Raw genomic sequence first — 13,492 nt, 5'->3', positions numbered from 1 at the left:
CTCGGGGTTGGGTTGGCCATCGTGCGTTGGCTACAAAGTTGTAACCTACATACTGACCTTGCTTTACCTTTGGTGGAAGTATATCAACACCACCAATTTTCAAAAACATCATTCTTCAGAAGCTTAACTTCAGGCAAATTAAATTTGTTTCCTAATCTGAATAAATTTTGTATTTTAGTGTTTAATTAGTTCACAAATTACACAGACAAAATTTCACTATAAAAACATACAAAATTAATTTTATCTTCAGGACCAGAACAGGAAATTCATTAAAAATTCTCTAAAATATGGGATTGCAAAGCTGAAAGAGTGAGTGTAAAATAGATTCTGTTTCAAGAACATAATAAAAATATAAGTGCACATTATATTTTTTTACACATAAAATCAATTTTACTATATCTAAAAGTTTAAAATATTCTTTTACTGACTTTCATGTACAATAACGCTTTGAATCTGATTTAAGTGGTTACAAATTAAGCTAATCTTTGAGAGCTACTTACAATCCAGAAGGCAAATTCCTGGCTGCAGCGATACCAAAGGAATACCGCACAGCCTCAACGAGGATGAATTCAACCAAGGCTGACAAAACCCAGGAACCCAGCAGAAAGGACTAAAAATAAAACAGGAAGAACATTATAGAGGAGTCTTTTAAAAATAAACTAACGTTTATTTAATTAGAACCAGCTCAGATTATACACACACTTTTTAAAGTTTGTTTTTATTAGAACAGACTTTTCAAAATGAGGCAGTAAAACCATACTGGTCAAATGCATTATCTGCCATAATTTCTAAATATGTTAAAGAAAAAAATAAATCACACTATAAATATCTTAACAAGTAACAAACTATTAAGCAAAATAAGTATTAAAATGTTATTAAAGTCAAAATCCTAATTAAAATTTTTATTACCCACTTACACCTAATATTATTTATTATCATTACCATTATTATTTTATTATGCTAGTGGCTTAAATTTTAAATCTTTCTTTGGTTAATGTCTATGCTCCAAATTAGATAGAGGATCATGTAATTAAAAGATAATTGTTAATAATAACACCAAGCTTAACAAAATAAAACTATTTAAAAATAAAAAACAAAAACATTTTTTCTATAAGCTAAGTAGCTAAGGATAAATACATAAAACTTACTGCAAATTTTCTGCTTCCATATCTTCTTTCAAATATTCTAAAATTATAAATAAGCAGACTACTGCAGAAAGTATCTTTTAAATCAAGGCAAATTATTCTTCCACATATCAACCTCCAAATCTAGATGGGGATTTAAAAAAGAACAATAAATAAGGGTAAGATTTGTTCAGGTCTCTTCCTTAGCAACTTTATTACATTTACTTTATACTGCTTATTTTTTATACTCTAATTTAAGCAAAATAATGCTGCACATACAAAAGGAAAACTACAAATGTTTTTGCTAAGAAATGAGCTAAACTGTCTCATACAAAAAATTTCTTCCTTATAATGGTACGTAAAATTTTTTCTTTTATTATAATAAAACGTATTCTCATTAAGACAACAGCAAACATCCTGTAAAAAATTTTAAGATTGTGTCTAGTAAGACAAAAATAAATTACATACATGAGCTGGAATGAAAGGCTAACAGATGCTAACAGATGTTTATTTTTATGCTACTAAAAACAAAGTTGTAATTAAAAAGCAATAAACCCCAAAATGTACATTTCTGAGTATAATTTTAATGACTAATCTACTTCACAGCAACTATTTACAGGGCAATGCATGGCAACTGTTGCTAAATATTACTAGGTGTGAAATTTTAAAATAATTTAACTTTTAGTTTATTTAAATCAACTTCTGGTTGGGTGAAAAACATATAAGGAAATACAGAAAGAAGAAAGACCTACTCAAAGGCCTAATTTGAGTCTTCTTAAATATTTTCCAGATTTTTAAAGATAATCCCAATGACATACGCAAAACACTCTGATCTTATTTCCCATTCACAATTACCTAATAAGATAAGTAAAACAAATATTAACCCTATCTTTTTTGTATTGTTTTTATTTTAGTAAAATATACTTAAAATAAAATTTATCATTGTAACTATTTTTAAGCGTACAATTCAATGTCATTAAGAACATTCACAATGTCATACACCCATCACCACTATCTATTTCCAGAACTTCTCTGTCATCCCAAACAGAAACTCTGCGCCCATTAAACAATAATTCCCCATTCTCCCCTCCCCTCAGCCCCTAGTAACCATTGTTCTACCTTATGCCTCTAGACATTTGACTATTCTAGGTAACTGATAGAATTAAAATCAGACAATATTTGTTCTTTTGGTGTCTGGCCTATTTATTTCACTTAGCATAATGTCTTCAAGGTTCATGTTGAAGTATGCATTAGAACTTCATTCCTTTTAATGGTTAAATAATATTTCACTGTATGTGTACATCACATTTTAAAAATCCATTTGTCCATTAATGAACATTTAGACTATTTCCACCTTTTGGCTATTGTCAATAATGCTGCTATGAACATTGGTAATATTAACTCTATCTTAAGGAAAAAGAGGCAGAGAGGAAGTATTTTACTTGTGTAAGGTCATACAACCTGTGCTCTGGCCAACAGAACTAATAACAAGAATACAAATGAGAAAACGGACTCTACCAACTGTCAAAATATTTCACATCTGTCTCTACTCCAGGCAAAACACCAGGCAGTCTTTGTCATTAGTGTACTCTAAAATATGAGGGCACTGGACTAGTTCAGGGATGGCCACCAGAGTTTACTTTGCCTGCCAATCTAGCTGAAATGGGGGTGGCTGCCTACATATCTGTGTTAAGGTCATAGCTGGGTTGAAGGAGAGAGAGCACCATGATGAGTAGGCAATGACCATCATGAGCACACATATGGAACACAGGTGACCTCTCCAAACTAAATCTCTTTTCTCCCTCAGAAATTCCATGACTCTGCGTGAGAATCACCTTGAAACTTTAGGCCAGCATCTACCACCATCAATATGATTAAATGGGACAGTGTACATGAGGGCACTTTGCAAACTGTCCAGGACTTTACAAATGTAAGATGATGATGACTGTCATCTTTACAGAAGAGCAGATGCAGAGACCATGAAAGACAGCTCCACGTCTTCTACTCCCACATTTAACATTCTAACAAAAGTACTCTACTCAGGGCTAAGTCCTGAGAGGCACTAGGAAAACCTGAGAGATTAAGGAAATTCAGATGCTATGATTACTAAAACATAACAAATTGGGTTTATAGAACTCCATGTCTTTTGCTGTTGTTTTTTTCCCAGTTAACAACAAATAAAACTAGAAACTATACCTTTAAATAACTTGCATTTTGTAAATACGTTCAAGGACACAGAAACTTGAGACCTGGTCTAAGAACAAAGCACTGGGTATTACTACGAAGACCGATCGCTGGCTTGCACTCAGTGAAGCACTGCTTCTGCACTTCACCCTGAAGAACACTAAAGGCAGGATCTCCACCTTAACTGCCCAAATCTGGGAGATTCTGAACTTGCACAATAAAGCTCTTCATCAGCTGCCCCTCCTGCCCTCATCCAATCCAACGTTGCCTTAGTCTCCAACCACGCCTTGTACACAGTACTTCTAAGGGTCTGAAGGTCACATTGCTTCAGGAAGTAAAATGCCCTTCTCTCGCTACTGCTTATTACAGTCATCCCTTCCTTCAGATCAAATGGGAAACTCACATCGTGGAGGCTCTCCAGGGCCATCCCACCCCATACTACTTCATTTATGAACCCCCAAGGATTTAATATACACTTGTTCTACGGGATTATGTTCTTCTAGCTGTGTGTGTTTAGATTTCCCAAGGCAGAACTGAAACTTCCTATCTCTGTAGCAGCTCTTATAAATGCACACCAAGAGCCTCTGAGGAGGTTCCAGCAGGAGTGTAGCTATTCACATTCCTACACAAAAGAGTGGTTGTCCTCCATCTAGGCAGGTCACCGCCTTGAGACCACAGATGCCAACAGAGTGGCGTGGTAGAAGGGATGTTGCCTACTTAGCCAGATGAACCAAATTAACTCCCCAAACCAGGAAGGTACCAACTCAAGGCCAGAGGGCCCTTACACTCCCTTACAGCAGTGGTTCTCAGAGTTGGCCATGTACCAAAATCCCCTGGGAATCTTTTTAAAAACTACATCAATGCCCAGGCCCTACCACTAGACTCTTCGACTCAATTGGCCTAGGGTGAAGTCTTGGCATCTATATACATATACATTTTTTTTAAGTTTATCCAGATGATTCTAATGTGCAGCGAAGGTTGAAAACCACTCCATTATAGCAACTTAAATAATATAAAAGGCATGTGATATTCTCACAGAAAGCAGTAGTATGGATAAATAACTGAAAGATCTTCATAGAAACCTGGTGACACCAACGTGAGCAACAGTATTAATTACATCATTATGAAGAAAAGGCGTCAGTATTAAAAAGTGGATTATTATGCTTAAAATGGCTAATCAAGTATTTAGCAAAGAAAAGGTGGCTGGATATACACCATAATTTGCACTAACACTCCAACTCAGAGACAGATCCAGCATCACCATTTTCAGTGAGATTAGCCCATAAATCTTGGAGCATTCGAGTTCTGCTCTTCCCAGCAGCTAAAACCCAAGAGAAATTTCCTACTTGGTTTAACCACTGCTATAAAAGTAATTCATAGATTCACAATCTGGTGAAGTTGAAAGAGCTCAGATCGTCTCATCAATATTTAAATTGATGCAAGTTTTTGAAAATGTTAAGTATAAATACTAATCATAAAAAAAGATTTAACATTGTTTTTAATTCTCTTGAAATTATAAATTGCATTTCTATGAGTAAACAATGAAACTGAAGAGACGTGCCTAGTAAAAGGAAATACTGCAATTGCTTCATTACAATCCGCTTTGCTGAAAATATCAATAAATGCAATTAGAAAATTTACTTGCTAATGGAATATTAATAGCAAATAATATTTCTTAGAAATTTAGAGGCTTTGAGGGACTAACAATAGCAGAAAGAAAAGGTAAATCAAGAAAAAAAATCTGCCTTCTCTCCTCCCAGAGGCCAGAGAAGCAGAGCTCACCTGGAAGTCATCCTTGACTGCTTGGAGGTCATACACAAAGAACCTCTGACAGTGCGGCAGGAGGAGGGTCAGCAAAAGGGACAGGGCGCTGGGGACCAGTAAAAGACTCTTGGACAGAGGTGCCTTGTCTGGAGGGAAAAAGAAAATCACTTTCAGAATAGTTGTTCCTAAGATTTAAAAAACCACATGGGTGAAAAGCAAGAGAATTCACTTTTTTTGAACTAGAATGACAACAAAGTTCACAAACTCTGGAATTTAATTCTTATTAACATATAGTTGAAAACATCTGCCTGCAGAGGGAGGTGGTCAAAGGGCACTGGAAACAAGTGGGGTTCACGGGCAGAGGCTTCACTGTCAGCTGGCTCTGACATGAGACCAGACCAAGTTCATAGCCAGTAACTTCCACAGAACACCTTTCAGAAGATGGTCACCAAAGTGTAAAGAAATACACAGAAGAGTATGTTTTCTATCACATTGACCAGTTGGTTTCTGAGCATGCCCAAGATTCACAGACATATACACATTTATTAAAAAAAAATTAAAAAGCAGTTAAAAGCGGTAACGTTGCTGACTGCAGTGGCTACTGAGATTTTCCACTATGAATACTACTGGAGCCTGAGTCAGTTTTCCATTTGAGAGCCTTGTCTAAATCTTATGTAGCCTTGAAATTACAGCTCAATTTCCAGTTCCCTCCATCAGTCTCAGTGAACCATTACAGCCTAAGGGGCTTTTCCCCGACTCTGCACCCTTGTTTCTAGGCACGACTTTGAGTAGTCAGAGCTTTGAACCTGTTTTGCCTTCCAGAAAGGACATCACGTGCCTCCTCTTCTCTTTACTGGCCATAAAGCCTGCACAGCCCCTTGCACATATGAAATGTTCAGATCACCAACAGGCAAGACCACAGGAAAGTATCACAGAAGGGGACGTTCTCAGATTGTGTGAAGTACACTTTAATCTTATTCATAAGAAATGTCCTGGGAGTGAATTTATTAGTCACAGTTGGTAATGTGGTTACTGAACTTAAGTATATAAAAATAACCCAACTGTTTCCTCTCTGCTAAGGTCTTACGAATGTCTAAATTGGAACCATCAGGAAAGTGGTTGCTTACAGTCTTCATGACCAAGACACAATCCAGGCTCCAGGAAATCAAAAAGCTAACGGAGGTGCCCATTGCCTAGTACCTCAAAAGTATAGGAGAGCAGTGTGGCTGTGAGCTTGACCAACCTAAATTCTACCTTGAGCAATTCAAGCCTCAGTCTTCCTCACCTGTAAAATGGAGACAAGAGAACCTACCTCAAAAGTGTTATGAGATCCCATTCGCAACAACATGGATGGACCTTGAGGGTATTATGTTAAGCGAAATAAGCCAGACAGAGAAAGACGAACTCTATATGACTCCACTCATAGGTGGAAGGTAACATATAGACAAGGAGAACTGATCGGTGGTTACCAGGGGGAAGGGGGGGGTGGGGGGAAGGCACAAAGGGTGAAGTGGTGTACCCACAACATGACTAACAATAATGTACAACTGAAATTTCACAAAGTTGTAAACTATCATAATCTTAATAAAAAAAAAAAAAAAAAGAGAGGCTGGCCCCGTGGCCGAGTGGTTAAGTTCGCGCGCTCTGCTGCAGGCGGCCCAGTGTCTCGTTGGTTCGAATCCTGGGCACGGACATGGCACTGCTCATCAAGCAACGCTGAGGCGGCGTCCCACATGCCACAACTAGAAGGACCCACAACTAAGAATATACAACTATGTACTGGGGGGCTTTGGGAAGAAAAAGGAAAAAATAAAATTAAAAAAAAAAAAGATGGATTGATGAAATAAAAAGAGGCATGGGTATACGATAAAGCAAACAATAAAATGTTCATTGTAGAATGTAGGTGGTAGGTATATGGCTATTCACATTCTTTCAACTTTTAAGCATGTTTGATAATTTTCCTAATAAAACATGGTGAGGGCACATGGTGAATTACAGAATTTCAGAGCTGAGAAAGGACTTCAAAATACATGAAGTAGGGGCCAGCCCAGTGGCACAGCGGTTAAGTTCTCATGTTCCACTTCGGCGGCCTGGGGTTGGCCAGTTCTGATCCCACGTGTGCTTGACAAGCCATGCTGTGGCAGGTGTTCCACATATAAAGTAGAGGAAGATGGGCACGAATATTACCTTAGGGCCAGTCTTCCTCAGCAAAAAAGAGGAGGATTGGCAGCAGATGTTAGCTCAGGGCTAATTGTCCTCAAAAAAAAAAAAAAAAAATACATGAAGTAAAAACTGATAGAATTGAAAAGAAAAACAGATACATCCACAAATTTAGTTGGAGACTTCAGTACTCCTCTCTCAGTAGTCAATAACACAAGTAGACAGAAAATCAGTGTTATGGACTTAACTGTGTCCTCCCAAAATGCAAATGTTGAAGCTCCAACCCCCAATGTAAAGGCCCAAAGATGGGGCCTTTAAAGATGCAATTAAAGTCAAAGAGGTTATATGGGAGGGACCTATCCAATACGTCCCTATAAGAAAAGGAAGAGACATTACAGACGTATACATACAGAGGAAGGACCACGTGAACACACAAGGAGAACACAGCCCTTTACAAGCCAAGGAGAGGCCTCAGGAGAAACTAAACTTGGTAACACTGCTTAAAGGGCACTGCTTTAAATGCTTATATAGGAAAAGACAAGGTCTCAAGTGATGATGTACGCTACAATCTTTAAAAAACTAGAAAAAGAAGAGCAAACTAAATCCTAAACAAGCAGATGGAAAGAAATAACTAAGAGCAGAAATTAATGAAATAGAAAACTAAAATGTAATAAGAGAAAAATCAATAAAACTAAAAACTGGTTCTTTGAGAAAATTTCTAACAGAACTGACCAGAAAAAAAGAGAAGACAATTACCAAGAAAGAAGCAGGGGACATCACTACAGATGCCATAGACATTAAAAGGATAATAAGTATTGCACAACATTGTGAAATGTACTTAAAAACACCACTGGTCTGTATATTTAAAAATGGTTAGAATGGTGAATTTTATGTATGTACTTTTTATCACAATTAAATAAATTTTTAAAAGGATAATAAGGGAATATTAGAAACAACTTTTTGCCCATAAATTCAACAACTTAGATGAAATAGATAAATTCCTTAAAAGGCACAAACTACTAAAACTTACTCAAAAAGAAATGGATAAATTGAATAGTCCTGTAAAAATTGAGAAATTGAATTCATAGTTAAAAGTCTTCCAACAAAGAAAACTCCAGGTCTGATGGTTTCAATGGAGAATTCTACCACACATTTAAAGGAAAAAGACTACCAATTCCACAGAAACTTTTCCACCATACAGAAAAGAACACTTACCAATGCATTTTATGAAGCTGACATTACAGTGATACCAAAATCAGACCAAGACATTAAAAGAAAACAGACCAACACCCCTTGTCATAGATGTAAAATTCTCAACAAAATATTAGCAAATTGAATCCAGCAATACATAAAAAGGATAATACAGGATCCACCAAGTGAAGTTTATACTAGGAAAGCAAAGCAAATCAATGTAAGTCACCATCTCAAGAGCAAAGAAAAGTGTACTGCATAATTCTATTCACATCCTGCCCAATTATCTGCTTATTCTATGAAGCCAATTTTTGTCAGTTCACAAGGTAAAACTGGCCACTTACTGCTGTGTAGTTAATGATAGGTTATGCCTTCAATCTAATCTTTCTACTAATACTACTCAACATTTATTGAGCACTTTCCAAGTGCAAAGTCCTATACACAGCACTTTATGTCTACTGCCTTGCTCCTGACACTCACTCACACCTCAGGGCCTTTACATCTGCTCCTCCTTCTACCCAAAATGCTCTTCTCACATCCAGCTTATTCTCTTCATTCAGTTCTCATTTCAAATAGCATCTCCTCAGAGTGGCTTTCCCTCATGACTTTATTGCTCTGGGCCGCATCCTTATGTTTTATTTCATTGTACTTTCCACTATTTGAAATAATTCTTTATTTACTTTTTTGTCTGTCTCCCTCATCAGAATGCAAACTCTATGAAAGCAGCGTCCTTGTTTGTATTGCTCACTGTTTTACTCTCATACCCAGAACAGCACCTGGCACATGGCAGTGTTCAGTTACTAGTATCTGGTGAATGAATGAGTATATGAGGTAGATACTACCCTCTCCAAATTTATACAGATGAGAAAACTGAGACTCAAAGGGTAAGTTACCCATCCATGATTACAGAATGTCTTAACCTGGGTTCCACTGAAAGTAAAGGGTGAAACAAAGGCTCCCAGGCAGGCAGTTTATTTTGGAATGTGATCCCAGGAAGGAGCGAAGGACACAGGGAGGGACAAGGGGAGGAAGAGTCAATACAAGTTGGCCACCACTATGAGTGACAGATGTTTCTGATGAGTGCTTGATCTTGCAGGGTTTTCTAAGAAGCCTTGTGAATGTATCTCAGAACTATCACCCCGGCAAGAAACAGGAAAACATTTTCATCCATCATCCCTCAGTAGTCTAGAATGGCCATAGAAAAGAAGCCCCACGGGAAGAAGAGAAAAATAAGCTTTACCAAATCAGACCAGCTTATACTAAATGAGACTGTAGAAATAGAAGGCATAAAGTGAGGCTGAGCACACTGAAATGCTGTGCAAGAAGAGGTGTCTGATAAAATGGCTAGAGAGTGGCAGAACCAACTTCTAATGCTGACAATCTGACTACAGACAGTCCCTGACTTACGATGGTTCAACATCTGATTTTTCAACTTCACAATGGTGCAAAAACAACACGTATTCAATAGAAACCATACTTCAAATTTTGAATTTTGACCTTTTCTCAGGCTAGCAATCTGAGGTATGACCTTCTCTTGTGATGCTGGGCAGCAGCAGCTCGCTGCCACTCCCAGTCAGCCCCGTGATGGCGAGGGTAAACAACCGATACTCTGACAACCAAGCTGTACACACACAACCACTCTGTTTTTCACTTTCCGTAGAGTAGTCAATAAACCTCGTGAGATATTCAACACTTTATTGTAAATAGGCTTTGTGTTAGATGATTTTGCCCAACTTTGGGCTAATTTAAGTGTTCTGAGATGTTTACGGGAGGCTAGGATAAGCTAGGATGTTTGGTAGGTTAGGTGTGTTAAACGCATTTTCGACTTATGATATTTTCAACTTAACAATGGGTTTATTGGAACGTAACCCCATCATAAATTGAGGCAGACCTATACAAACAAAAGTGCTTCCTATGCCGCATTGAAATAGAACTCCACGGTGCAAAGGGATTTTCACCTGCATGGTAGGTCTTAAGTGAAAGACATATATAGTCATAAACAGCAATAATAGAAGTCAAAGTGGTGCCCTGTAACAAAAGTAACAAAGTGTGTAACAAAAGTAAATGCAATTGTGAATGGAAATACAAAAAGATGGCAGTCTGGGGAGGTTGCAACACGGAGCGGTACTCACTTACTAAATGCTGAACTGACCAAAGGTTTTAAAAATATATATAAACCCTCTGATGCAAAAAAATTTACATCTAGGAATTTAGCCAAAAGTAACTATCATGGATGTGCACAACGATTTTGCTACAAAGATGCTCATCACAGCATTGTTTATAATAGTGAAACGACAAGAAACATGAATATCCAATAGGAAAATGAGTAAATTATCTTCTACCCATAAAATGGAATAATATTCAATTTTAAGAAGTAGGTTGTAGAAAAATATTTCATGCCTTGGAAAGATCTTCCTAAACAGTAAGAGCAAAATACTTCTGGTAATATAATTATATAATACTTTTTAATAGTTCATAAATACATGGGGTTTTTTTTAAAGTATCTATCAAAACATTAACAGTGGTAATCTCTGAATGATCAGCTCACAGGAGACTTTAATTTTTCTATAAAAATCTATTTTAAGAATTAGAAAAAATAATTCTTCTTTAACTAGTTACTAATTCAGTAAAAAGTTTCATTAAATCTTTATGCACTGACTTAAGGCTAGCCACTAGCAATCTTCTGGCCTCTCTGTGAATGGAGCCAGGAAGTGGTTCATACATGAAGAACCCAAGCCGTGGTCAAATGGAAGGTTAAAAAAAGTTACTTATCTGCAGCACGTTCCTCCACCTTTGAAAATAGAGATGTTACAAATTTTGAGAATAACACACAATGCATTAATCTACGAGTAAAAATGCAAAACATCTATTGCAAAGATGATATAAAAAACCAAAGCTTAAGATGTTTCCTTTTGGGTCATTCTACCTCTATGATACAATCAAAGTACACAGACATCTCTTTGTAGCAAATAGTGATCAGGCTTTGGTGACTATGTATTATCCTAAAATAATTATTACAGTATATGTGGATTACTTTATGACAGACACTGTGCTAAAAAAAGCACTTCCTGTGTAATACCATCTCAGTGAATGCTTACAGTAATCCTAAGGCAGCAATTAGTTGCCTGAATGCTCTAGGTGAAAAATAGGTTACGAAAGGTTTAATAACTTGCCCAAGGTCACAGCTAGTTAGTAAAGAGGCTGAGATTTGAACTCAGTTCTGCCTGACTCTAAAGAAAAAAGTTTTTCTAATATATAAGAAGGAAATATGATATCTTTATAATAATGGTCCATGGTCTAAAGGGATTTTCACTATTACTATTTCTAGTACTCCACATGTATCTTTTCTATCTTTTTGGTTCCTCAAAAAGTTAAACATAGAATTATCATATGACCCAGCAAATTTGCTCCTAGCTATGTACCCAAGAAAAGTGAAAACAGATGTTCAAACAAAAACCTGAACATTCATAGCAGTACTATGATAATAGCCAAAAAGTGGAAACAACCCAAATGTCCATCAACAGATGAATGGATAAACAAAATGTGGTATATGCTACAACAGAATATTATTGAGCCATAAAAGGAATGAAGTACTGATACACACAACAATATGGATGAACTTTGAAAACATTATACTACGTGAAAGAAGCCAGACACAAAAAACCGCATATTGCATGATTCCATTTACATGAAATGTCCAGAATTTAAAAATCCATAGAGACAGAAAGCAGATTAGTGGTTGCCAAGGGCAGGGAGGAGGAGGGAATGGTGAATGACTGCTTAATGGATACTAGTTTCCTTTTCGGGGTGATAAAAATGTTCTGGAATTAGATAGTGGTTGGTGATGATTGCACAACAATGTGAATGTACTGGAAGTCAATAATTGTACACTTTCAAATGGTTAAAATGGTGAACGTTATATTATGTGAATTTTACCTGAATAAAAATACACATCTTTTACATACTGAAGACACTAACCACAGGTCTTGCAAAGCTTAGCCACGTGGGCTGTTACCGAAGCACCGCAGCTGAAGACAGATGCAGAGGGAGGAAGAGAAAGGCAGCAACCCAGCAACTCTACCCTTCCTCGTAAGTCAGCCATGTAAAAACACACTCATCAAAAACCCCAGTGTGGTTCACACCACCGAGAGGAGAGGCAGCCATATCCTACCATATCGGTTTTCCTATTTCTGACTAATTGACTGTTTCGTAAATTTCTCAGGGTTCACACAAGAATGAGGTGATCTGGTGCCTCATGAAGGAACTTCCTTAAAGGGACTAAACCAAAAATAAGTATGGAAGTCCGCAAAAGTGCAGCAACCCAAGCATTGCAAGGGACACCTTCGGCTTCCACCATGATTTATTTGTACCTTTGAGCTTCCTCAAAGAAACTTAATGAAACTTATCCTCAGTGACCAAGTTAGGGAGGAAGGAATGCCTTCTGGTGACCATCTCAACACAGATTTCCATAAAACTGCCCGAGAATCAAAAGGTCTCCAGGTTATTTTTGTTACACTCATTTCCCTATGGTGTTTAGAAGCAAACGCTGTAAGCCATCTGCTCCTATTCCTAATGCACTAGGGAGAATTCAATGACACGGGGGCCTGCCACACTGCTGCTCACACAGGTCACGAAACAACTAGGCAGAGTGCCTGGCTCGTGAGGGCAGCCAATAAACCCTTGTTACTGGACCAATACTTGTAAAATTTATCAGGAACATGAAAAGGAGCAAAGGCTACGTTTTCCCAGAAAAGAACAAAAAAAGAGGCAATAAGGAGGAGGACTTGCCCTCTAGATAAAAAATGTATCCTATACCTAAAATATTTAGACGGTGTGAATTAGGGGAAAAAAAAGAATAAGCAATAAAATGTAAAAAAGAAGTTCTAAAACAGAACTAAAAAGAAAGGCTTGCACACCAGAGCAAAGTGTGTCAGGTGGGCAAGACATCAACAACGGCATCAGGCACCTATACTTTATTTCAATCCTGCCGCTATGCTGGACACCACTCGGGTTTATCCTTAGGGAGATTTTAATACAAACATCAAGCCTTTCATTAACCATAAAAAGCA

The 13,492-nt window shown here is 37.3% G+C and overlaps 1 protein-coding gene across 3 annotated transcripts in view; it reads right to left on the bottom strand.

Annotated features, from left to right (window-relative positions):
• Positions 1-13,492, bottom strand: part of UBAC2 (UBA domain containing 2) — a 187,259-nt gene that overhangs the window by 157,867 nt on the left and 15,900 nt on the right. For all 3 annotated transcript variants that reach the window (XM_023621775.2, XM_023621774.2, XM_023621776.2), the window contains exons 2-4: positions 5,091-5,218; positions 1,149-1,268; positions 501-610 (exon numbers count right to left, since the gene is read on the bottom strand). In XM_023621775.2, coding sequence (XP_023477543.1) covers positions 501-610; positions 1,149-1,268; positions 5,091-5,218 — 358 coding nt within the window. The remainder of the gene's footprint in view (positions 1-500; positions 611-1,148; positions 1,269-5,090; positions 5,219-13,492) is intronic.

The sequence above is a fragment of the Equus caballus genome, chromosome 17 (assembly GCF_041296265.1).
Source record: "Equus caballus isolate H_3958 breed thoroughbred chromosome 17, TB-T2T, whole genome shotgun sequence".
NCBI lineage: Eukaryota > Metazoa > Chordata > Mammalia > Perissodactyla > Equidae > Equus > Equus caballus.
The sequence above is the reverse complement of the archived record's forward strand: the minus strand, read 5'-3'. Positions and strand labels throughout refer to the sequence as shown.